The sequence below is a fragment of the Bombus vancouverensis genome, chromosome 7 (assembly GCF_051014615.1).
Source record: "Bombus vancouverensis nearcticus chromosome 7, iyBomVanc1_principal, whole genome shotgun sequence".
NCBI lineage: Eukaryota > Metazoa > Arthropoda > Insecta > Hymenoptera > Apidae > Bombus > Bombus vancouverensis.
In genome coordinates, this window is record NC_134917.1 from 9,498,443 (window position 1) to 9,525,115 (window position 26,673).

General features: G+C 30.6%; 4 protein-coding genes across 6 annotated transcripts in view; 1 reads left to right on the forward strand and 3 right to left on the reverse strand.

The window, feature by feature from the left end:
* The window catches only part of Invadolysin (leishmanolysin-like peptidase, invadolysin), a 215,485-nt gene extending 200,886 nt beyond the window's left edge, over positions 1 to 14,599 (reverse strand). The window contains exons 1-2 of the mRNA XM_033338682.2: positions 14,478 to 14,599; positions 9,052 to 9,362 (exon numbers count right to left, since the gene is read on the reverse strand). Of these exons, the coding sequence (XP_033194573.1) occupies positions 9,052 to 9,231 (180 nt within the window). The 5' untranslated portion in view covers positions 9,232 to 9,362; positions 14,478 to 14,599. The remainder of the gene's footprint in view (positions 1 to 9,051; positions 9,363 to 14,477) is intronic.
* On the reverse strand, positions 10,017 to 14,181 carry FeCH (ferrochelatase, mitochondrial). 2 transcript variants are annotated; one of them, XM_033338683.2, is made up of 8 exons: positions 14,048 to 14,181; positions 13,567 to 13,759; positions 13,264 to 13,485; positions 13,033 to 13,134; positions 11,583 to 11,748; positions 11,400 to 11,507; positions 10,513 to 10,677; positions 10,017 to 10,431 (listed from the first exon to the last, which is right to left on the reverse strand). In XM_033338683.2, the coding sequence occupies exons 1-8, from the start codon at positions 14,079 to 14,081 to the stop codon at positions 10,234 to 10,236; spliced, it is 1,188 nt and encodes a 395-aa protein (XP_033194574.2). In that variant the 5' UTR covers positions 14,082 to 14,181; the 3' UTR covers positions 10,017 to 10,233. The 2 variants fall into 2 exon arrangements, with proteins under 2 accessions (XP_033194574.2, XP_076475846.1); XM_076619731.1 differs by lacking the exon at positions 13,567 to 13,759 and having other exon boundaries at positions 14,048 to 14,177.
* On the forward strand, positions 14,190 to 15,759 carry LOC117159123 (EEF1A lysine methyltransferase 2). 2 transcript variants are annotated; one of them, XM_033338685.2, is made up of 5 exons: positions 14,190 to 14,250; positions 14,394 to 14,462; positions 14,537 to 14,635; positions 15,114 to 15,529; positions 15,642 to 15,759. In XM_033338685.2, exons 2-5 carry the CDS (start codon positions 14,407 to 14,409, stop codon positions 15,734 to 15,736), a joined length of 666 nt encoding a protein of 221 aa, XP_033194576.1. In that variant the 5' UTR covers positions 14,190 to 14,250; positions 14,394 to 14,406; the 3' UTR covers positions 15,737 to 15,759. The 2 variants fall into 2 exon arrangements, with proteins under 2 accessions (XP_033194576.1, XP_033194575.1); XM_033338684.2 differs by lacking the exon at positions 14,190 to 14,250 and having other exon boundaries at positions 14,317 to 14,462.
* Positions 15,760 to 15,846: 87 nt separating this feature from the next.
* sosie (oogenesis-related protein sosie) lies at positions 15,847 to 20,904 on the reverse strand. Its single transcript, XM_033338687.2, has 4 exons — positions 20,383 to 20,904; positions 19,850 to 19,999; positions 18,464 to 18,598; positions 15,847 to 18,331 (listed from the first exon to the last, which is right to left on the reverse strand). The coding sequence occupies exons 1-4, from the start codon at positions 20,525 to 20,527 to the stop codon at positions 18,255 to 18,257; spliced, it is 507 nt and encodes a 168-aa protein (XP_033194578.1). The 5' UTR covers positions 20,528 to 20,904; the 3' UTR covers positions 15,847 to 18,254.
* Positions 20,905 to 26,673: the final 5,769 nt, after the last annotated feature.

Genomic DNA, 26,673 nt, shown 5'->3' on the forward strand with positions numbered 1-26,673 from the left:
TATTACATTCGTCTACGAACGTCGTACTAATTAGCACAGTGGCATTGCTTCGAACCTTCATGGTCCTCTCCTCTGGACTCTATTCAGTCCGCTTCGAGTTTACTATGACTACCATTGTCTGTTCAAACAATCCCTCGTGATTAATTCGGAACGTTTTCAGTGAAAACTATGACAAACCTGTGAACAAGCGGACAAGAATTCCAATGGAAGCACCAGGCGACTCACGACAATCAAAATTCCTAGTGACTATTGATCTGAATCATCATCAATGTGTTTTTCACCAGAGGTAGAGAGATCAGCGATAATTAAAAAAATAATACTTTTTACGTAGTGTCAATTCTTCCGTGACACTTGTCTCATAAAGACACAGTTCACAGCTATGTCCACATTTTCTACTACATTGCCAATTACGTAACACTTTTATGCGGTTAACTGGGAGTTGTTAAGACGCAGAAACGTAAAAAACTTTTATCTCAACCATAGAAACTATCTTTTAACATGTAGAGTTACGCAAAATGTTACACCATATCGTCAGTTTCCTAGAAAAATGGCACAGCTAACAATAGGAAAAATATATTTATCTAAAAATTAGTTGGAAATGGAAAATTTACAGCAGGAAATTGTTAATTATACTCATCTATTTAACAATGAATTTTTCAACGAAATCTTTCAACGTCTTTAGATTTCGAAAATCTCTAACAAAATATTGTTTAGGGTGGTATATTATTGTTAACAAAATATCGAGGCAACTTTATTTTGGACTGTGGCACTGTTCTTATTACGTAGTATCTATAATTTTATGGGATAATTATCCTAAAGAAATGTTCTCGCAGATTAGCTATCTAGTTAAGAGCTAGATTCTAAGTTTTATGTTTATGGCGTAAGACAAACTTAGATTTATATATATATAGCATATATGTTAATTAAGTAATTACAACGTGAATCATTTTTGTATCGATGATTTTTTAAATATATCATTCTTCTACAGGTCGACGATATGTAATTTAACTTGTAATATATAGATATAAAAAAGTACATTGTATCTACTTAAAATTTTGCAATAAAGCTTCAAATATTTTGTGTCACAGTCATATTACCGTAAAAATATAGCAAACCATTTGCATTTTAAGTAATAAATATGATACGAAATATAATATTTCGTGGCACAGAATTTCAAATAAAATTTATCTTGTTCCCAGTATTAATATCTGATATTGCCAATACTTTAACTAAATAAATCTTAATTAAATACCAAATAAATAAAATAAATCTGTCAATCGTAATTTATCGAGTGAAATACACAGTTTATCAGAGTTAACAATTGACAATTGATTATTTCAGCATGGATTATAGAGAAGAGACACGAGAAGAAAAAATATTCTAATTGCACAATTTGTGCTCTCGACAAAGAAGTATGCTTCAATAAAAATATTCTCGATATAAGCCATGGAAAAGTGGAAAATTGCGGTCTATTTTTAGGATCGATGGCATATCCCAAATAGACCGTTCTTTATTAAGGAAAGGAAGGGTTGAAGTTAGCGTACCGGCAGAAAGCCCTGGAAAAGTTTCGAATATGCATGGCTATGCAATTCGTACGATCCCTAGAGGCGCAAAAGTTGAGCGGATAAAAAGCGGGTGTAAAAAGAAAGAAAAGACGAATGACGAGAGAGACAGGAAGAAAAAGACGAAAGAATGTTTCGCGCGCGAAGCAGTCGACCATCCATTTTCATTCGTCTACCAGAAGACCAAACTTTCGGTCCCTACAAAAGGTATACATAATTTTGGCTAATTAATTCGAGCTCACTCAATTCATCTTTCAAAATCTAAAGGTAAATTGAATCAAGTTATTATTATTATCAAGTGTAGATTAAATTGAATCTAGTCATTCTAAGAATTTCGTTCTTACGATACAAGACCTGAATTATGATTTTGTCTCATTGATCGTTTACACTCGCATAATAGACACTTTCATTAGTCGAAATTATAATTTCTGGAAATATATAGGTTTTGGAGAAAATCGATGTGTTTTAAAAACTGTATTAATAAAAACAAACAATATAAAATAAAATATGTTACTAATATGTACGTCAGTATATTTTAACATAATTTATAATGTCTATATCTATAGAAAATATCTATATCTATACCCTAAAGAAAATAAAACAAAATGATAAGAATGTAATATCGCTGTATCTAGATGTTATTTCCGCAATATAAATACTTCAACAAATGAGCAGTTGAAATACAAATTTCCTTTATACTGTATATTAAATTTCAGAAATGAAATAAGTACTTCATTCAATGTGTCAATTGATTTATGCAATTTATCGCAAAACACTAACAACCGCAAAAGGAGAAAATTTATAACAATCTATAAATATTGGGATTTTTCTATTAAACAAGAAATAAGTGGTCATCCAACAAATTCATACTAATTGTTAAGCGAAGTAATGAATATGCACTTTATTTGAAGTTATTTACAGCAACAAATTCGTTACGACTCTGTTTGCAGAGTTTAAAACTAGATTTATTTCCGCAGGTACACATAGTCATATACGTGGAATTACGTAGCAATACAAGTCTAATCTTAAAACACTGAATTTAATATCTGATATATAATACATACATATGTACGTACATTTCCAGCCAAAATTTGATTTCAGCTAATGTAAGATAATATAATCCACAGGTAGAAAGTAAATCGTTTCGACTAAAAGTTACGATCAATTACGTAAACGATTTTGCTCGACGCGAGAAAATTTCGATTACGCTTTAAATACGAAAATACCATCGCTAATCAGTTTGCATCGCGAAATTTGTAATTTCATTGCTCCCGTGCATGCAATGAGATAATCGATATTATCATAATAAAAGGAAATATTATTTCAGTATATTCTTAGCTTCCAAATGAATGAGAACGAACACAATAATATTGATAATATTATACAACAGGAAAATGAATGATTCCTACGAATGCAAAAGTATGCGTATTAAATAAGTAAAGAGATAGAAATATAACAACCTTCTACTTATCGACAATTTTTTCCCAGTCGTTCAAGGTTCTTCCTTCCTGCATACAAATATTTCCTATAACGTGCAAATATGTGTAAATCGATAAACGCAATCACAAAATTGATCAAACCTTCTTTATCTTTTTTTAAATCACAATGTGGCACGATCTCGAGTATGATAATTTGAGAACATAACAGAAAATCGAATGCTACTTTCAATGTGCATTCATGAGTAGTCGAGTACATCCGTCCCATAAACGGTTATCGATGAACGTGCACATTATAGTAGCGCAATAAGAACTGCGCAATCAATCGATTTTCGGTAGTAATTCCGTTTTCATAACAGTCACTCTCGTAATAGCCACAAAAATAACGACACGCTTGAATTAGAAACCTACCTGTTCCCATCTATAGACGAATTATCATTAATTATTAAGCAATAAGATACAGTAATTTTGTTGCCTACATATACATTAACATTCAAAAGTATCTTGATCTGATTCATATTAACATTCAAAAGTATCTTGATCTCTTTAACATATATAATCGTAATTACAACTATTATATATAATTACAGTCGGTAATATGCGTAATTCAATCACAAAATTATCACGACTACATATAGGAAAAGCTAATATACAGAAAAAGGATTTGTAATTGCAGAAAATGGCTACATTAAACTAACTATTTTTCAGACATTTATTTTACTGGATACTAAATTCATTTAAATTTTTCTATATATATATATATATATATATATATATATATATATATATATATCTTTTATATTCATATATGAATTCATATTTCATAAGATCAATTTTAAAGCTAGAAACACACTACAATTAAGTACAAAATTAATATATGTATTCCTTGCCTTAAATTGTATCATACACTACCTAATTATCCCGATTCATTAAATATGTATAAACAGTCAAAATTACGTACTGTATTTAGTTTGTATTTTATAAACGAAGTTAAAATATGTAAAACTGATATTACTCTTTTTTTCTGAATCAAGAAGAACATAAACTACATTTTCTATTTTTATCTTGTAGAATTTTTGCGAATGTAGTACGTACGTAGTTTTATAAACTAATTCTTAAACAAAACTCTCGTGAGAAGCAACGACACGAAATAAACCTATAACTTTCGCGAATTCGAAACTCGAAGATGCATGCTGCATTATTAAAATGACAACAGCGACGCCAGAGAAAATATTTGGCTAGAATCCAATAAAGGATCGCACAATTCCACAGTAACTCTCTCTCTCTCTCTCTCTCTTTCTCTTTCACCGCAAGTCCTTCTAGAACAAACCGACCGGATTAAATTATAAATTACGACAGAGAGCAATAGCAGGAAAAATCAACACGTGACGATGCGGCCGGATATTCCGAGAGGAACTTTTTCGAATTTACGGGTAGACGCTCATAACATCGAAATTCAAGTACACCAATAAACACAGACGCACTATATATTATACGCTGACACATCACGTCCGCCGTAAACTTTTATTCCCATTCAAATTCTCTTTGATACGATTTTTAAAGTTTGCTTTTACGAGCGAACCACTTTTACTTAATGATCGCCTAAAATTGCTAGAAAATCATTTTACTACGCAAATAAGCCGTGTAGTTCGTTCTATGGAAACTAATCAAAATATAAATGCAAAAAACCGTAGATATAATCTTCGCTCTGTGATAAAAAGGTAGCGCATCCCATAAATTAATCGATTTTCGATCTTTAAGAAATTTTATCATATAGTATGTTCTATTACTGTAGGAACTTAAACGGAAAAGTCATATCAAAACATAAACTTTTCCTTTTTTTTATTTGGTAGAATTTTTACAATCAATTCTCATTGAGAATTATAAGTAAATTATTTTGGCGTGGTACTGTAACTTGGATTATAAGTGTTTATAGTATGTTTGATTCTAGTTACATCTAATGTTTAAATCTAAAGGATAATGTCTTTTTAGTCTGCGGATCTGATCCGTAGTGTCAAGTAATTGGGTAACTAATGGGTTTTGGTGGTTGTTAACTCTTATATTATATCTGTTACTGAATTTGAATATTTCCTCTTTAACTGTAGGTAAAACAAAGTTTCTTTGATAGGAAAATAATATTTCTCAAAAATTATGAATCGTTAATAATTTACTATAGTGACTGCCACGACTATACCTAATGAATGGAAAGATATTTTTGGGAACTGAAGATAGAAATTAAAGGATTGAATTAAGGGAACGAAGGCTGTGACGGATAGATTATACTTCAAAGTTTTTAAGTGATCATAAACTAAACATCAGTGAAGCCAGCCAAGCGAAAACTCGACGAAATAATACTGTTGCTAGATCAAACGGAACAGAGAAATAAACATGATAAAACTGTTTCGTTCAAGCAAATGGAATAACTTTTGCTCAGAAAGGAAACAAACAGGTTAATAAAGCCAGATAAGCTTAAAACTTTATTTATATTTAGAAATTACTTCGACTTTTCGGCGTAATTGCTTTTAAAAGAACAAGATTCTCATCAACCTAAAGTCGTTTTAAATAACTCTAGACATTTGCAACAAGATAAAAGTAACAAAACTATTCTACAACAAATTAAAGTTACGTATAAATGAAGAGTAACTAATTTTTAAGTTATTCTCGTGTAAGAAATAAAAAATGTGACTAAGAACAATTTAATTCAATAGTAAAATGTCCATCTAATCGTAAGTTGCAATGTAATTTATTATCAGAGAATTGTATCTTTCCGTTAATTAAATAAATAAAGTATTTGCATGACTTATCTTTAATTCTCTGATAAAATTATATCTTCTTACAAATTACCAAGTAAAAAGTATCCTAAGTGAATTCTAAGCGAGAGTGTTGAATGTTACACTTACTAGAAAAGATACGCGAACAATATTACATTCTTATAAGATTCTTCACAGAATCATATTTACTTCTTCAAAAGTAAAAGTTCAGCTACGTCAAGTGACATTGCAACATCTTTTCCTTCTCATAATTAACCGCGTTCTCTCAACTATTGTTTGCTACATTGTTGTACAACCACTCAGTTAATTCATCTGGATTTTTCTCGCGGTGACACAATCTTAATAGACATAAAGTTTCTTAAACATACAGGTACAAATTATAACACGTAAACTTGGTATTAAATTAACAAAATAACTGTAAATATTATAGATTCTTCTGATACGAATATTCGTATACGATAACTGGATTCCCTTACACAATAATTTGCCAATCAATTAAAGATTTACCAAACAATTACATAATAACTTGCCAACCTGCGCAAAAGTTTGTTTAATCTATAAATAGAATTCAATTTTTAAATTGTCTTCTTGTAAGAAAAGAAAAATATAACTTATCAAGTTATTTTCCTGTAATCTTCATATTAATTCACCGTGTTAATCATCAATGGCTTAAAACTATTAGGATCTACCGTCCTCAATATTCATAGATATCATCAACTAGGCGTTTTAAACGTTAATTAAAATCAGTGCATAACGGTTCGCATGGTCGAAAACCGGACCAAGCGGAAAATTCCTCATCACAAAATGGCCTCGTCATAAAATTCGTTCAAAGCCCCACATCCATCCAGGTATCGTCCACCCTTTCCACGCAAAGGTATTTCAATAACTGTTCACGATGTCCTAAAAGTATGCTGAAATTAAACCTACTCGTGACGCAAACCCACAAAATTCATATTTTTTGTAACTGCGCTCGTGGAACGCTTAAAACACAAGTTTTCACATTTTTCTAAATTTGGATTAGTTTTTACCTCAACTTAAACAGAACGGTTTTCAGATTTATAATATTTTACCAAGCTTACACTTAACCGTTCAAGTCTGAACAATCTCATCAAACCAGGCCGGATCAGGGTGTAGTGAGTTTATAAAAAAATCAGGTTTAAAATTAACACGCTTCGAGTGTCAGAGCAAGCAAATTGGCAGAAATATGAGGAGATAAGAAAAAAGGACCTAAAATCTGAAGCATGGCCGTACGAAAGGATTTTGAGCGCGTAGTCAATGTATTTTATATGAGCCGCTTATTTCTCAAATCGGTTATCTCTACAAAACAGTAAGTGGGGAAAATTGATGATATTATACATATATGATAATATGATATAATACAGATACGATTTTTTTTTGTTTTTTTTTGGAAATGTAGAGTTAACCACATTGGCCTGTGAACAGCTCTATACAAGATATTGAAATTGGTTGAAATTTATTGAGATTTATTGAAATTAATTGAAATTTATTAAAATGTATTGAGATTTATCGAAATTTATTACAATTTATTTCTATTACAATATCTTCAATTTCTCTTTCTCAATTACCAATTTATTGAGATTGTAATTAATATTTGCATTTCTCTTACTTGTAAATGAGACATCATTATTTATAACCAGACTGTGGGTGTTACAGATTTACGAATGCTTAAAAATGCAGAAATGCCGGTAATGCACATACTGTTCAAATTAGATGAATATTACGTAAATACTGAAAGAGAACATTTACAAATGTAATTACTAAATGGTGCAGATGTTAAAAGTCTCAAACAATGAGTTTATTAATAAATGCATACATACATACATATATTCATATTAATCTTGGTTTGTGAAAAAGAATAAAATACTTTTTCAGAAAATACAATTTTAACAACTAACTGTCATCATATTTTTTCATTTTATACATGTAAAATATACGATCTACATGCATACGCGCGTGAGTTTAATATATTTTATTTTTGCATTATATTGTTGCAAATAATTTTGATAGAATATTCTCTTATAAGTCTCAATTACAGACCTTTGTATTTTTGCCATTATTACAGGCGTGTAGCCTCCTAATTATTTTCATCGCATTTACGAAATCCACTAGCGCCTACATAGCACAAAACCATAAAACTTTTTTTAATATCCAACATATAAAAGAAAATTCAATTCTACTAACAACAATGTAACATAAGAACGATATAAAATTTTCGCTTAGATATTTTGATATAAAATGAAATCCGTCATTCACAGCAAAACATATTTCTATGGAATCCATATATCAAATAAAAATTGATTGAATATAAAAGAGAATTGATAAATCTCAATCAGAGTTAATGAAAAATAATGTAACCACTTACAAGAGAAGCGGAGTAGCAAAAAGTCGTGCAACTAAACACACAGGGGCGCGTGCCCGTTCCCAAAACACGTGGTTCAGCGGCGCATGAAAACAAGTTCACGGATACCTTTCTCCGCACGATCAAAGTCACATTCCACAGTAGACACATTACGCGTAGCGCGCTATTTATTTCACAGTTACCGTAATACACTTATAAACGTAACAAACTCTACTAAACGAAACCAACTACATAACTTAGTCTTCGAAAAACGCCAACCACGTTTACGAAATTTCACATGCGATATAAATCTGTTATTGCGAACGAGAGATCTCGACAATCGAAACTGACTATCGAAGTCGACTTTCGATGTTGACATTTCACCTTATAAAGCAGACATTTCTAATCCTATTAGAATGACGTACGTTATAATCCTATTAGAGTCATAAATATGGAGAAAATGTCAACACAGCGCGTCTATAATGCATATGTTTAACAACAGGATAGTAGTATCTGAAGATGTAGCGTATAGAGAACAGAGCTCATCGGTTCAGGTTGAAGTGGGGCGCACGCGAAATACAGGTGTGCGAGGAGGACAGCAAGAGCACGTGACACGTGAAACGCACGCTTGGTTGAAATCACGCGATTTTATACCCACAGAGACGAAAAATGGACTCAGAGATTTGACGTAATAAAGAGGAGAAAACCGTCGAACGAAAGAAAGGTAAGAAGAGAAAGAGCGGTGAGGAAAAGCGATAAAAGGGAAGTGGCACTGGCAGAACGAGCATTAGCAGTCCAGTTGGTTAGGTTGGTTGGTGTGCGTCTACCAAGCGAACAGGCAGGCAGACAACAAAGGTGAAAAGAGAGTAAGAGTGTGTAAAAGAGAAAAGAGGAGGGTCGAGGTCCTTTTTGTAACCGCTTACCTCGTGCGCCCGGGGATGCTGGTGACTGCAGTGACGATGCTCGAACATTCCACACACAAGATCCATACCACACACCACGATGATGACAACGAGGAGCAATACGACGGTGCCGCATTGCATCTTCAACCGCACTCGAGCCGCCATCACAGACGACGCTCGCGCTCGCAAAGCATGACACATACTGAACGCGCCTGCCGACGCCGCGCATTTATATAAGCGTCGCGGCACCCAGCGCCGCGCCACTCGCGTTCGATACCTAGAGCGCGGCAGACGCTCTCTGCTGTCGCCGCGATAACTCCCTCGGGAGTAACCTGCAAAGAAATCGAAGGGTTACTGTCATAAATGCTGTGAAACTACCTTGTATTATACTCCTTTTTAACAGCTTATCGAGTAATCTTTCTCGATGTTTCTATAAGAAATCATTTTTCTTTGTCTAGTAGTTTTGACAGGAAAATAATTTTATTATCGTTTTATTAAGTTTTCTAATTTCTAATAACATTTTTTTTTACAAGAGTCTTGTTAGTCATTTTATCTTTACGTACTGATAATCTATAATAATTTTTGTTTGAGAGAAATTCATTTTGTTTCACATCACAATTTGGCTGATACCCACACAATTATTTAATGGAAGTAAGATGTTTTTGGGAAATATGAGAACATTGTATGAAAATATTCTTTTCCCAAAATTTAAATTTAAAAAATTGAGAGTATTATAATGTCATTTATGCAAAAGCTAAGGTATAAAAGTATTTTTTATAAATATTCGAAAAATAGATTTGTTCCCAAGTTCGAGATATAATTTATGTTACATTGAAGTAATATTTATTCTGTAATAGATGAATATTTAAGAATACCTAGTGCATTTATGATATGACTTATGTTTTTAAAAACATACTAAAGGAGGTAATATGTACAGAGTACTATATAATATGTACTAGAGTTAAGGTAAAAAGAAATCAAAAATATTTGGAAACAAAAATCAATATTTTATTCAACACATTATGTTACAGAGATAACCTGTATTTTGTACAATTTCTAAATTGTAATTATTAAATATTTAACCTTAATCTCACTTACACTGATATTACTATGAGAAATAGTAACAAATTGTATAAATTATATATTTAGTTTTTACATATACACGATATATGACATGTACGATAAATGAAACATTTTGCCCTTTTAATTTTTGCATATTTCCGCATACCAATTCTTGCTTTTTACACAATTCATACTAACGCAATGGGGGCAACGTGTTAAAAACATGGGACTCACTGGCTTATTCGATTTAAGGTGAGAAGCAACGATATCTGCCAAAGCTGCTATAAACGTAGGATGATCATTAGGTGCAGCAGTTCTCCGTATTTTTTCAATGCCAAGCTAAATACAAAAGAAGGTAAAAAATGCTTCTCCATAGTTAGATTCTCTTTTTCTGAATTAAAAGTGATATGCAACACTTACTTCCTCAGCTAATTCTTTGCAATACTCAATGTCCAATTCATGAAGAGTTTCAATATGTTCGTTAACAAATGCTATTGGAACTATCATGAAATGCTTTTTGCCTTGCTTTACATACGCTCTTATTGCGTCATCGGTAAAAGGCTCCAACCAAGGTATAGGTCCAACCTAAATATACACAGTAATAAATCAGAATATAAATTAGCATAAATTTTAATGTATTTCGTTGTATGGTTTTAACTATTCGATGGAAAGAAAAATGTGGCAAATATTGTTTATTTTCAAGTGAACTATAACGAGGTGCAATAATCGAGATACAATTTCATTTAAAAAGAAATAGACTTTTCCGTAGAAGAGGATATAGCAACGGTATCTCATTTAGCATATCAAAGAATCCGTGAATTTTAATGAACCAGTAAATGTCAAAAACTTTGTAATTTTACTCCTAGCAGTTTCACTATGCATGATATATTTGGTGTGACAGAATTCATTCTTTTAAAAAGAATATGTCAATACGTTGCATATAACATTCCATTTAACAAAACGTGAATAATTTCGAAAACTTGGAAAGTATCACATTCAGAATAAAACAAATATCACCGTGTGTTTTTTATATATATAATTTTCTTATTGAATGCTTTTTAGTAGGATTAAACATAACGAAAATATGAATTTTAATATTAAATATTAACGCCAATTTTCGGTTTCTTGCCTTGTACAATCAAGTGCTAACTATCAATTATTAGTAAATAATTTAACAATGAAGTTACCTTTAAAATCTTATAGAAAAACTGTATTCATAAATTTATCCTCCTCAAATAAGGAAATATTGCTTCAGTATAATTAAAAATAAATAAAATTGATTAATAAAACGAAAACAATGTCTATACCTTTGACTGCCATACCAATTTGTATGGGTTACAATATTGTAATTTTTCCATTACTACGGCAACTGTACCTGCTACCTCAGATGCATAAGTATCGCCCCTAGATACGGCCTAAAATACAGTGCAAAACGCAATGTTCAAGTAACTGTAATTCACATCAATTTGCTCTTAATACTGAAAAGTAACCTTCATTGGTAGCGAATGAGCCGAAAATAAAATTATGACATCGTCCCTTATATCCTTAGGGAACTGAGCTAATTCCTCTTTAATTCTTTCTGTAATTGTCTCTATGAACAATGGATGCGTTGCCCATCGATCTATTACGCTCCACTTCATGTTAGAAGGTAATTTTCTGTAAATTATGAATTTCTGAGTACTGTCTAATACATTTTTGCACTGTATCGAGATATTAATTTATCTTATCATTATGTTTCGATAAATATACTTCAGAAGGATTAGTTATGAATATAAAGCAAAATGCGTACTAAAATGGCAGCACATTTTATATTCTAATAAATTTTTCGTTTTAAGGTCTAAAGTTAATTCTTTGTGCTGTTATGTTTTCATTAATTAAAATATTTATTATGTACATAAATGCATATTACAGAATATACAATCTTTTATATATCACGAAAAAAAATGAAATGACGTGAAACGATAAGATATTATGATCAATCTCTGTGATTAAATATACTTATTAGATTTTATTTATAAATATGTGTATATATATATATATATATATATATATATATATATATATATGTAAATTTATTAGCACATTTTTTGCAAGTTATATGTTTTTTTATTAGAAATATAGATAGCTTAGAATGCTTACAGTATGTGCACGCTATAATAATTTTATACGACATCTTTATTAAATAAAAGTCGAATAAAGGATCTTTATAAAAGTCGAATTATCTATGTTTAGTAATGAATCATATAAACACGAATAACATAAATAATATACATGTTTAAAGGTTTGCTTCATCTTTAAAAAATTATACACAATAATTTTTGACATGCTAAGAAAAAATTTTGCATAAAAAAATATTCGTTGCATGCTTGATTACACATCTATGTATATCGTATTGTCCAATCTCTACTTATAAGTAAGCTAAGTTTTCTCTACTCTCGACGAAAGTTTCGTGTCGTAAATACGGAGATTTAAAAGACTAGTCAATTGTTTATCGGCCAGTCAAAGAGATTAATTATACCTTTCATACTAGCTAAAGAAAATATTTAAAAAAATCAACTATAGCATGACTTAAGCAAATTAAATATGACACGGAAAAATATATGCGTGTGACATCTGAAGAAAATGAAAATGTATGAGCTGCCTGAATATTTTTTTTTCTTTATAAAATATTAGTGAAAAAAGATGATTAATCATATTAAACTAAGTATTATGTAATTTCAAATTCAAAACAATTTGTAGAATAATAAATAATTACAATTTTTATATCATACCATGTATGATTATATTTATAAAATACATATCTTAAAACATGCTGGCACTTTAGTGCAGTAGTAATAGATTTTAACATCTTCACATCTACTTTAAAATGTATATAATACACTAACAACTTTTAATTCTTTTATTGTAACAATATTGCAAAAAGAAATCATAAGTAACTACCTGTTCAAATAATATTTATATATTTCAATAAAACTCGATCCACTTGTGGCACAAGAATATTGAGGATATTGAGAAAAGACAACTGTATGTTCAACTCCATCTCTAAAATGAAAATGTATATATATATTGCTTAAAAGAAAATTATTTGTTACATTTTATTAACTTTATTCAGTATTTATCTTCAGTTGATGATATATTCTATCTTTCTATATCTATATTTAGCATTCTTACTCTTCTATCTTTTGCAATGTATCTTCAGTAAGGGGATTAGCATAACGAAATGCAATATAATGTTTATGAGGTGCAGTTTCTGGTGAAATATTATCCAATTTCTCACACAAAAGTTTACCCTGTGTGTTTGTCCATTCTAAAATGGGAGATTTGCCACCAATTTGTGAATATTTTGCCTGTACCTTGGAAGTACGGTGCATTGCTATCCAAGGACCTATTTGGCTGTAATACATATTGTTACATGGAATCTTAACTTAACATTGATTTGGTTGCTATAAATTATCAAAATTCACCAAACTAAACCTTTGGAATGGCAGTTGAATCATATCACGATCAGTCATTATACGTAATAAGTACTCATACACCTCATTGACCCTAGTGGGACCACCCATATTTAACATTAAGATACCAGTTTTTGGTTTAACATTATTTTGTTTTAAATTTGTTGTAGAAAAGTGACGCCAAGGCAAAATGGAAGATTTTGCACATTGTTTCCCTGAATACCGACATAAGAATATATTTAAAAAAGTAAATACTAAAGCAAAAATTAACAGTACAAAAATTATATATAAGAACATACTCTGGTTTTAACATCAAAATATTTAATACATGAAATAATACTAGACTTAATTTTCATATTCTTATTTTATTACAATATATAATTTGTATATTTTTACTATCTAATGGTTTGCATACGTATGTGTAAACTACTTTAACTACATAATAAAAAATCTAAAATACCTATATACAAATATAAAATGTATATAATATATATTTTACTTACCAATTTGAAGTACGTTCATTAATTTACTAACCATCTTTAACAAATTAACACTTTTGAAAAGACAATTTTATCTGTCAAATACTTGCAAATATTGTGATTCTTGCACAATCACGCTTATGTGGTATGTCTTATTCACTGTATCATTAAAATATAGGTTAGGCTTAGGAGTGAGGTTATGTTCGCCTAGTAGAATTCCGCATAACGTAAGTAATTATATGTTCACGTCAAATTAAATTTTAGACACGCGTTTTTGTTATAAATCACTGATTTAATGAAAATACAAAAGATAACTAGGATTAATATATTTAATACATAATATTACGATTTAATCATAATCTTCGTACAGTCAAAATAAAATCATGACAGATAAAAACATTGAAGAACTCGGACCATCGGATTTAGGCACACGTGATTAGTAAGTAATACATACCGTATTCGTAAATGTGAAACACTCGATAAGCATTACTTTATGTCACAATTATGTTTCAGTTGGGAGAGGATTTATTCAGAAGAACTTGATAATTTTAAAGAACACGGAGATGTAGGTGAAATATGGTTTGGTAGAAATAATACACTAAAAGTCATACGGTAAGTTATTCGAACAAGATACGAAAATTTCATGTAACAACGCGGAAAGTACATGTATACAAGTACACGTATATAATAGAAGGACTTTTCACGTAAACAGTACAGTATTTTACTCGTGAGACTAGTGCTGCTATCTTTCGTAAGTTATAGCTACTAAAATATGTATCATGAGAAGATAAAATCTTTAAATCTCTTATTCAAATTCATATAAGATAATTTCTACTTGTTTTTATACGATTGAGCTTATAATTAGAATAATTATGATGATAATTATATATATGTATAATAATTATATAATAGCAGCAGCTCCTATAATTTTATTCATATCTACATATTATTGCTTATTATATGATCGGAGCTCTGGTATAATCATTTAGCATTAAATATTTTAGATATTATCTTATTTTTATATATCTTCTTTTTATATTATATATGTTTTTAAATGTATTCCTTATTAATATTCTGTCTAATATTTCAGTTGGATTAATACGCAATTAAAACTTAACAAAGATGACAAAATAGTCGATATAGGATGTGGAAACGGAATGACATTAGTGGAACTTACAAAACAAGGTTTTGAAAAATTGCTAGGTGTAGATTATTCGGAGAAGGCAGTGGACTTAGCTCGTGAAGTACTGAAGGAAAATAATATGTCACACGTCGAATTAAAAGTTTGCGATATACTCGATTCAGAAAATTTTAATTTACCGATTGACTTTAAATTAGTACATGATAAAGGAACTTACGATGCCATCAGCTTACATCCAGAAGATCCTTCGTCAAAACGGCAAAAGTATATAGAAAATATATACAAAATTCTGTTACCTTCTGGTTACTTAGTTTTAACTTCATGTAATTGGACTAAAGAAGAAATAGAGAAACATTTTCAAAATTGTAAGTTATATTACTATTTGAAGCAACAATTACATTCGTTAATAACGAATTAATCTTTATGATAACATATATGACAATATTAATAACATTAATATAATTTACAATATTTTAGATTTTGACATCTTACATGTGCTTCCTGCTGACACATTTGTATTTGGTGGACAAACTGGAAACATTGTAACACAATTAGTTCTCCAAAAGAAATAATAAAAAGGTCGATTAACAAAATATATGAAGTATTCCATTTATTTACTTTTTATAATTGACTCGTATAATCTACAATTAATATGTTATTAAGAAGTACGGTGATACATATGTTCAGAATACAGACAAAATTTATTAGTGCATAATATATTCGTGCTAATAACATATTCAAATAGTGGAGACGAATAGTACAGTTCGTTATTATGCTATTATCAATTTACAAACGTTATAAAATGCTATGCATCATAATCGAAATAAATATTACTGTCCATTTGTGTTCTGATAAATTCGCATTAACGTAAATTATTAGTATACATATTATTTAGTTGTATAGTTATTACATAGTTTGTTTCATACAGTCATTGGTACTTGAGGCATTATTGGCATGTTAAAACTTTATATTATATGTATTTACGTACGTCTAACTGCTACATTGGGATTATCGATTTAAAATTTGCTAGCTGTAACTACGAATAAATCGTGAACGAAAAGGCATTGTTTTTTTACTTATATAGATACTAAATTGAACGATCTGTAATAGTACTTACTATATTCTATTTAATAAAATTGTGTGATAGTAATATCTTAAGTTACAACAACTTTTTTTATAATATATAGAATGAAGTTGTTATATCATATAAAATTTCATTAGGCACGTTAAATTTTAATAACTGAACTTTTTACAGAATTGAAATTTTAAAGAAATGTTCTTCAAAAATAAAAATTAGTAAACATAAAGTGTCCTAGTGCGGGTGATATAATCAGCTAGGAACCAAGATGAAGAAAAAACAAATTTTTTAACTTGAGACACTGTTTTCGTGAAAATTAAATTCGAAAATTCGTCGAATAGATATAGCTAATTACCGACCTCACAAGTAATATGATTTTACTTAACTTTTTTACTTTACTTTCTTTGTTTAAAGTCACATATTTGAGAAAATTGGATTTGAAATAGAAGTGATCAATAGCCACACTGAGTGCACGTATATATACTTCATGAATTTTGAAACTCAATTTTCTCGACTACACGTGAAATAAAAAAGCATTATTCTCTTCTCCGTCTTTCGCATATACGATATAATATCTTCCTACTTGATCATATAATCTGTCTTGAGACATCTTGTATATTTATAGTTAGAATTACGTAGCGCTACTGAATCTTTGATACAAAAGGAGTAGATCATAATTTCGCAAATGATATTTGAATGAAATTATATTTTATCATATAACACGATATTATATATATAATATAAAAAGTCAAATTTTTGTATTCTCTAAACTAGTGTAGATCAACTTAGATTAGTCTAGAAATGAATTGACAAACTTTACATGAAACGAACAAATTCTATTATTACTTTCGATAATTTTCAAAAGAAGAACTGACTTCGTAGTTTAATTAATATAATCAGTATCATAAGCACCTTATAAAATATTCAAACGAAGTTAAACATAACTATGGTACATATATGTTAATGTTCTATACTCTAAGAAAATTATAAACTTTACATGTACATGCAACTAAATACAACTAGACAACAAATTGCAGAACAAAGTGTTTCGATCATGAATTAAAACTCTTTGCTTATATCTAAGTCGTTGATTCTAATATGTCCCGTGAATTACCTAATATTCTGCACTAATATAATTTTTATTGCAAAGTTCCAAGTATTAATAATACGTATAAATATTTAAAAGATAAGAATCAATAATCATAGACATACAATACAGAGATTGAAATTACGATAAAATGTAGGTAAAACATTTTACAAAACCCTACTACAAAGTTTTACGAAAAAATTGCTCTTAAGTGAAGGATTCATTACATATTCATACTTAAATAACGATATGTTATTGAAATATTTTAATTATCTTTAAGTATCTTAATATACCGTATAATAGACGTTTGCACTATGGAATAAAATTTAATTCTTAATAGTACAAAACAAATCTATGAGAGATTGTCAACATTAAATACGAAATACGTATATTTTAAAAAATTAACTATTTTGAATTATGATTATACATATGTTACTAAATTGCATTACTATTAATTAGAAAATGTAGTGACAACTGAAACATACCATAATCATAACGAAGGTTATAGGACAATTAATAATTAGAATATATTATGTTTTGTACCTATTGATATTGCACATATTTTTTTCATAAAATGAATTATCCAAAAATACAATAAAATATTTTAAATATACGTAAGTAGTATTTATTTTAAATACGTGAAAGATATATTTTTAAACACAATTACTTGCAATGAAAATATAATATATTTTTTAAAGTTATGTCGCGTATAAGTAATTTATTACTTTCCAAGTACAGTTATTAAACCCAATAGTAGTTATGAAACACATTTAAAATTTGTACTATAATTGTGGTAAACTTAAGACTATTTTCCAACTCTACACAATATGGTATTTTTGGTTGATTCATAGTTTAGAGTTTCAGCAATGTTTTAGCAGGTTTAAAATTTTGAAGAATTTATAAGGTTCGTCTTGCAATATTCAAATTAACAGAAGTTTTGTTTCATAATACTCAATGTAAGTAACAGAAGTGTTGTGTGAAATATGAGGACGGATGAGCTACCTGTGAAAAAAATTCATTACAGTTAGAAACTTTTTCAAGTTACATGTGATTCGTAATTTTGCGATTATAGAAATTTTTGCTTAAGAGATGACTCGATTAACAGGTTAAGAAACCAAGAACGTGATGACATACCATTGCAAAATAATACACCCTCTTCGTTATATCCTTCTTGGCAATAGCAACGTTTTCCGGACATGGTATTGTTCCGTTGTACGCAATGTGCACCCTCAATGCATTCAGAATCATCATTACATGAAGTATGTAACGCTACAATAGAAATATACATTGATCAGGCGTGTTATTAATTAGATATAGAAGTGAATTAAATTTGTACATTTACATTTATTTCGTTAGATAACTGTAAGAGCATTTAAAGTATTATATTTGTAATTATATTGTATAAATAGATTTAAGTTAATAATAAATAGGTATCTCACTGGAATATGGATACTGACTAATTCAAATTCAAGTGAAATAATTTTCAAATGAATATTTATCAAATATTCTCTTTTAAGAAAGAGATTATAGAACTTGTAATAAGCGTTTGGATAAAAAATGTTGGCTATGAATACTTAAAATATATGTATATTACATTATATGCGAAATCTTACGCGTGATGACAATTTCATTTCAAAGTTTGGCAGATTTAATTTAGAATTTCTATGGTATTCGTACACTGCATATCTTAATGGAGTATTATCATTTTGTTAAAATCTTTTGCTCTTGCTACAATCAATATCTATATATTTATATCTGTTCTTAGAGCAGAACCAAATGTTCTTAATCGTCGTAAAAGATGCATTTTAAATTCATACGGACGCTTAACTTTCAACCATTTTATTTACGATAATCCTGTAATCAACGTAACAAAATTTTCTTCTCTGATATCTACTAAATTATGCATCTACAATAATAATTACTAATATAAATCTAAAAACTCTCATTCTAAATATTTAATTTAAATCCTAATACGAAGTAATTCACTACAAATTTAATTTCTTTGCAATTCGAAAATGTAATACATAATACCTTTACTAGCAATATTCAACTAATTTTCGAATTACGTGATATATCGACTTTTATGTTTGCATCATGAAATAGCAAGAGTATATTAGAAAACAAGTAAATTGGTGTTGGGGTATAGCAAGCTACAATGATATTCGTAAAGCTTTTCAATTTGCATAGATAACCTCGGTGCTGGTACCAACACCATCATATGTTCGCATATTGCAAGAGAGCACGTGAGTATATGCAAATGACAGTAGTACCTTGTGTACGAAGAAATTCAATATGTATCTTTCTTTTTTAATTGAATCCAAGATTTATTTAAAATAAATATAACATAATCTCCTATGCACGATCTTAAATTCTCAAGTGTATAATTATATAAATTAAATAAGAATTATAATAACCATCACATATGTATATAACAATTAAACAATAATAATTATAAACTCCGTGGATCGTTACAAATAAAAAAGTTCAAGTTTCTAAAAATGTTTAGGAAGAATAAATTACCTTTGAATTTATTGGTACACGCGCCATTAAGAGGAGCGGAATAGTCTCCACAAAGACAACGTGTTCTTCCGTCACGATGATCCGACATACATGTTGTATTTTGGATTCCAGCGCAATCAGACTCCAATTTACATTCTCGAGCTTTCCCGACTGAAATTACAACCAATCCTTATGCGTGAAAGCGTTTTCTAACTTTCTAAATTTTGCTATTTTATTTATATTTGTCTAGAAATTATAGATCTGTCCAAGAATGATAACATTCTTTTTTATAGTTTCTATTTGTTTAATACAAATAATATGAAATACGGCGGTATATACATTCTTTTGGATAACAGTGCTGTAAAGTAATACTTTATAATCATACGAAAGTGCATTGCTACAATTAGCAAGCGGCATCATCAAGACCAATAAGTCACAAGAATTTGAATATCTGAAAAGCTTTCCTTTCAAATGTCTGACAAAAATCGCACATTTTAATATAATTGAGAGAATTGACAGATTGTTCCTTAAGTTGATAAGTCTCTTTGATTAACCTGGTGTAGGCGGTGGTGGAGAATTTTGGTTCTGCGTTGGGCTGGGTTTGCCGAATGTCGTAAGAGCCCAAGTAGACGATGGTGATACGAAAAACACCAATAGAAGAAACGTCGCAAGTAATTGAAGATTTTTCGTCTTCTTCATTTTCGCCGGGTTTACTTGTTGCAGCTTCGATATATGTACTTAAAACCCGCCAAAATGTCTATTCAACACTCAGCTTGTTCACTAGTCACTAACTTTCGAAGTTACAAAGTTTCGATTGCAAGACAGAAATCACTCGCTGCTGTTCACCAAGATATCAACCCTGACCGTCTTTTGCTGCAACGAAGTTAACGTCCGCACAAACTTTGCAAATTGCTTCGATGTACACTGATATCTAAATGACTATCGTAGTATCATTACAAGTAATAACGTTTAAATTTGCAAGAGAAGGTGGAAGAAAAATTTGCTCGCTGTTGCTTTCAGGTTGATTTTTATTTGAACGGAATACGATTACGTTCTATTCGAGAACTGCGTGTTACAAGGACGTTGGAAGGCCTTTTAAGCCTTTGAAGCATCCCCACCCTGTACCCCATGTGCTGCCACCACCGAAGTAGAAAGTACTCTACACCAAAACGTGGTTGGCCTACCACATCGTTGAAGAATCGGAGTATGCTTTCGCTCCCTTAAGTTTCGATCGTGGCAGGAGTTGTGGCCAGGAGAAATAGAACGGTTCCGTGCTAGAACAAAGCATCTCAACTTTAACTTCGTCACGATATATTGTACTTTCACGCTTTCGCCAAACATCTGTTTATTACGTTGAATAGATAGATTTTCAAAAAATTGCATATTTCTGAATATTTTCCTACGTATTTTGGGCTGTTTATTTTGGATTAGAATAATATTTAACTATTTAAAAAATTATCGATGGATTTTTGAAACTGCATATTTGCTACATATTTCGGGTTGTTAAAGTTGCAATAATATGTAATAGATATATGTAAAAAAAAAATTACAGAGAATATCGTCATATAATCGAAACGTTATATAATTAATTCTAGATACATTAAATAGATTTTACATCGTTATATGCAATGATATTTTCTAAATATTTTCGCTACGTGCTTCGAGCTATTGAAAGTTAGAATGCTAGTTAATAAGTATGTAGTTAAAAATTGCAACAAATATTGTCATGTGATTAAAATGTCAAATATTTTGTTCCAATTATTATTCATTATGTGGAACATCGTTATATGTATATGCGGTTTGTAATGGTTTATGGTATTAATATAGTATTATCATAATCACTTGCGTTTGAAGCGATTACCGAAGAGTCTAGTATTGTCATATTTTAGCGGGATATCAGAATTTCAATTTTGTTTGTACCATGTTTTTTCATCCATGAACTGTTAAATTTTCCAGGAATTTTATTACAGTTTCTGCAAACGTCTATTTGTATGAGTAGGTTTAACAAAGGATAATAAAAATTTTCGTCGAACTCAACACGGTGGTGTTACCGTTTGAAAACTGCACATTTTAAGACTCATGAGATATACTACATGAGCTCAAATTTACAGCTAGACAGGGTCTGAAGAAAGCAGAATAAAAGTAGTATACAAAATCGTTCTGTAAAATCACATAACGATTGTTAACGTTTCTTTCAGAGAATACAATTAATAATTACAATAATCCAACTTTTGACAGTTTTATCGACGTTTGACAAGTTTTCTTAGATGTAGCAAAGGTTAATTTGATAGGGTCGTATATGATAAATGTGAAAAAAATCACAAAGTTTATCACTGTTTCGAAGGAAGTAGTACACGAAAAGTCGTGTTTCGTTTTACACAGTCACGAAACCTTAACGGTCATACAACTCCCCTATCCATTAGAAAATCAAACCTCATTTAAAGCTTAGTATCTCATTTAAAAATGTTAATTTCATTCCAACTGATTTTCTGGATAAAAACTTCACTTCTGAAGGTATATATAGTTCAACTATATTTAAATAATTCTAAAAGATTGCCATATATTTCAAGATTTATTTTAAACAAATGTTTATGAATTTTAGCTATAATTTTAAGGATGAAAATGTCAAAAATACCGTAATCGATGAAATGAAATGTGGAACGCCCATTTAACTGATCCAGGATCATTTCGCGGCGAATCGGTTATTATCCTGGAAATAGGTGTTCTGGGAAATATCAGCTGCCTACATATTCTTGCAGTGGCTCGCGTTAATATCTGTGTATACATTATGAATACACTGTTGTTACATACATTGTCGTACATAACAGTATTAACGAATTGGTTGATTTTTACTGTATTAACATTGTTATCATGCTTTCGTATTGTTAACAAATTTCTTAAGATTGAGGAAAATACGAAAGAACCGTTACTGGCATACGTGATTTTTCATTTGACTACATATATGTTAAAATACTTCTTAACCATTAAGAATCTTTTTCTTATTAATAAAAGAAAATGAGACATCAAAATTCGAGGACCTCGACTTAAAACACCCATTGTATTCAACAAAATCATATACACATTCTACATACTTAATTTATAAACGCATAAAAATCCGCGGTATAACAATTATAATTGCTTCATCGGACATCGTTGTTTGTTCGATAAGTGGAGTTCTACTGTACACTAACGTTAATTCACTGAACACTTATTAGTACACCTAGGCTAGACATAAATGGGTTTTGTAACTAGAAACTGAAATTGACATTTACTAACCGCACGTGTTATAAGGAAACCTAAATTGTATTATTACATTATTTTATTAATCTTTATAATTACAGTTGGCAAACGTTTCATAATGTACGGTCGGCAGTGTGGGTATTGTATTGATTTATAATAAGTTACAAGGAATAGGCGGTAACACAACTAGCGAATCACGACAACTTCGACTTGGTAGTCCTCCTAACATACTTAACATCCCCGCCCACTTTGATAACTAACAATTAGAAGTTGGCAAGATGGTGGTGCTAGATTGTCAAGTATAATATAGAGATGGAAAGAATTTTCCATGAACGGTACAGGCTCAAAGCGTGTACTCTTCACTATCGCTCATCGTCATGCGTTGCTACATTGTTTTGTTTGTATATGTGACCACTTTCGGTCAATACGCTTACTTAATTTTACTTACTCCTACTGGAGTTTGTCAAGAACAACCACCGATCGGACCCGTATATTTTCTGCAGAATTTCTTTCCATCCTCACGATACCCACGAATTACTCACACGCCCTTTCACGAGCTTTCGACGGCTATCGGTATTTAATACATAAATGTCAGGTTCTGGTACTTTATTTGGCGTGAAGGAACCGTAACTTTCGTTCTGTCGTTCTGAGTCCTCTGCTAGTGGCTTTATCGATAATCCTGTTATCCTTGCAAGCTCGTGCCACAGATGCTAGGATAACGGAGAACTGGATATTCCAAAAGTAACTGACCTTTTTAAGGATAGCAAAGCAGAGGCATTGTTTTGAGGAAAATGTTTTATTTTATTCGAGGCACATTCCTCTAGTGGCGATACAACGATTTACGCGGCCAATTAATGCGTCGCATAATTGTGGCGCGTCTCTTTGTGAAATTTTTTCGAGAATACTGAGTCACAGCCTTCCGGATGTTTTGAAAGTTGTCGTTTCCCCTTCGTTGTTATTTGATGCCGTCGAGACAAGATGAAATTGCACGGTGCTAAGTCTGACGAACAAGGTGGATAGTGCAACGTTTTAATTTGTTTGTTTTCGAGACAAGCAGTTCATGCAATAGAAGCCGATTTTTCGACGCTTGAACGAACACTACTCTGATGAACATTGTTACAGCCCTGCTTCTAATAATATAACCGCCATAAAAGTTGATATCGCCACTGACTTTTTGCAGTCTTCAGGACTTCGGTCATTTTCCGGAGAAGACTATGTACATTTATGGGAAAGGGACGATCAACGAGAACTTCCAAAAAATTATCTTTAATGTACGTCTTCTTGGTGGCTAGTTAAGTCTATTAGAAAGTAGCACACTTTGAAACACTATATCATTAAACGTTAGAGAAGCGTTGTTGGATTAGATTTCGCTCTTATCTGTAATCATTGCAAACACTAATTTTTCATCTATTCATCTAGGTATTGGATAATAGTAAATTCCACCTGCTTAACCTTATCAATCTCTGTCTAAGTTAATAATACTATAATCTAAGTTATTTCTTTGTGTTTTCGAGTCATTACATTTTTTTGATCTTACGACATTTTGTATTGACCAAATTAAACAATTTTCTCTTGGCAAGCGTACAAGGAGTTTCCTGCTGTCCTCTATAAATAAAGGAAGTAAACGGTAACAAAGTAACTGTAGCTGACGATTAAATGTAACATAGTTTGTTTTAAACATGGCAAATATGCATGCCCAAAATACGTATACGAAAGTTGAGAAATTTATAACTTTGTTCCTACTATCTTATGGTTGAAATTTGCAGAAGTGTGTGTTCATGCACGCTACGTATATTGTATTACCTTCGAGCATCAATTACTGCATGCTGTCGACATATCACGAAGATTTCGTAACAGTCGGGCCTGTCTCGTATTTTCGAAAGAAGAAGGTATCGGAAGTGGATCGTGAATATTCAAGTGGTTCGTTTGCGTGTTTTATTGAACGGGTAACAATTACCCCGACATGAACAAGATAATTGATTTCTATATAATTTATGTACATTCTTAATGAGCATATGTACATTGGAATTCCAGTAACATTAATGTCTAGGTTCACCTGTCTTGTAGGATTGAGAAGAAGGTCACTGAGAACAGCTAATCTGTTTCTTCCTATTCCAGCTTATACAATGGAAAGCGAAAGAATTCAAATAGAAGAAGGAAAAAGTATTGTAGGATTGGAAAGAAGAAGGTCACTGAGAGCAGCTAATCTGTTGTTTCTTTTTATTCTACCTTGTAAAGAGAAAAGCGAAAGAATTCAAATAGAGGAAAGAAAAGGATTATGTTAGGTTGTCCGAAAAGTGTCTTTCTTTTACAGACCCGTCTTTTACAACGATGCATCTTTATACAAACATGAAACCGAATCTGTCGAACGTTGTGATCTTTACTTTGATAGAACAAAATGGATCATACGTAATTCTATAAAATAATATAAAACGCAAAATGTTGTGCATCCATTATTTCCTTACAAAACGAAAGAAACTTTTCGGACGACATTTAAAAATTGAAAAGATGTTGGTAAATATTCAAAGAGGAGACAGATGATGAATAATACACGCTATGAATTGTAAATGGTTTATTATTATTCGAAAACTGGTGAGAAAGGCGACCGTTGTTTACGATTGTCCCTCTTTCGGAAAGCAAAGCATAGTAAACTCATTATTTCAAAGTTAACTCAGAAATAGGTACATTTGAATGGTTGAAGCTCAACTTAAGACTCGTGTTACTCAGTTGTTGCATATCGCGCTTAAAACAGAATATGTTAACCTTTAGAACCTATAAAAATAGCAGAATGCCATTAACGAATCAGAATTTGCAAGTGTTGTGTATTGTAATACATATGCCAGATATCATGAAAGCACGCGTAACCCTAAATTCTTGGTTGCTTGACAAACAATCACTGCAATCTTTCTTTCTTATTCTTTGTTAGATTGGTAATGGTGATAGTATGGAAAATGTAATGGGAAGGAAATATGCCAAAAAGATTTCTAGTTTGTACGCTCGCTATAGTTTCAAAAGAAATTGAATGTCTCGCGAAATGTTGAATTTTCAACGATATGACAGTATATCTTTTACAGTGCTGTGATATATTTTCTGCATTATTGTTTCAATATTTCCAAGAAATCATTAATCCTGTCTGGTTATATCATGCGAATGGCAAATTATTAATAAATATTATTGTCTTTTATAATTGAATCTAAAAAATAAAGAAACAAATTTTCAGCGAGACATTGCTCCTATTTATACAGCTGTCACTACGAAAAACGTGATTTCTAGATTTCAGAATAAAATTATTATCCTGGTCAACATTGAGTTCTGATCTGAACCCAACCAAGGATCTGTAGCGAATTTTAGCAAGAAAAGTTGACGAGTTCATGAGGAGCTACTTATAGAAAATATGGTTGAACTTACAAAAAAAGAATAAAATCCGCGTGAGCGGATATTACAAATGAAACTTTAAAGAAGTTAGCGAATAGCGTATCTAACAGATTAATAGAAGTAATGGAAAATGAATCCACTAAATATTGAACGAAAACGTAGCAAAATAGAAATTTAGGTTATATTTCTTCATACTCAAAAACACAAGTTTAAAAGAAAATTGAATTTCT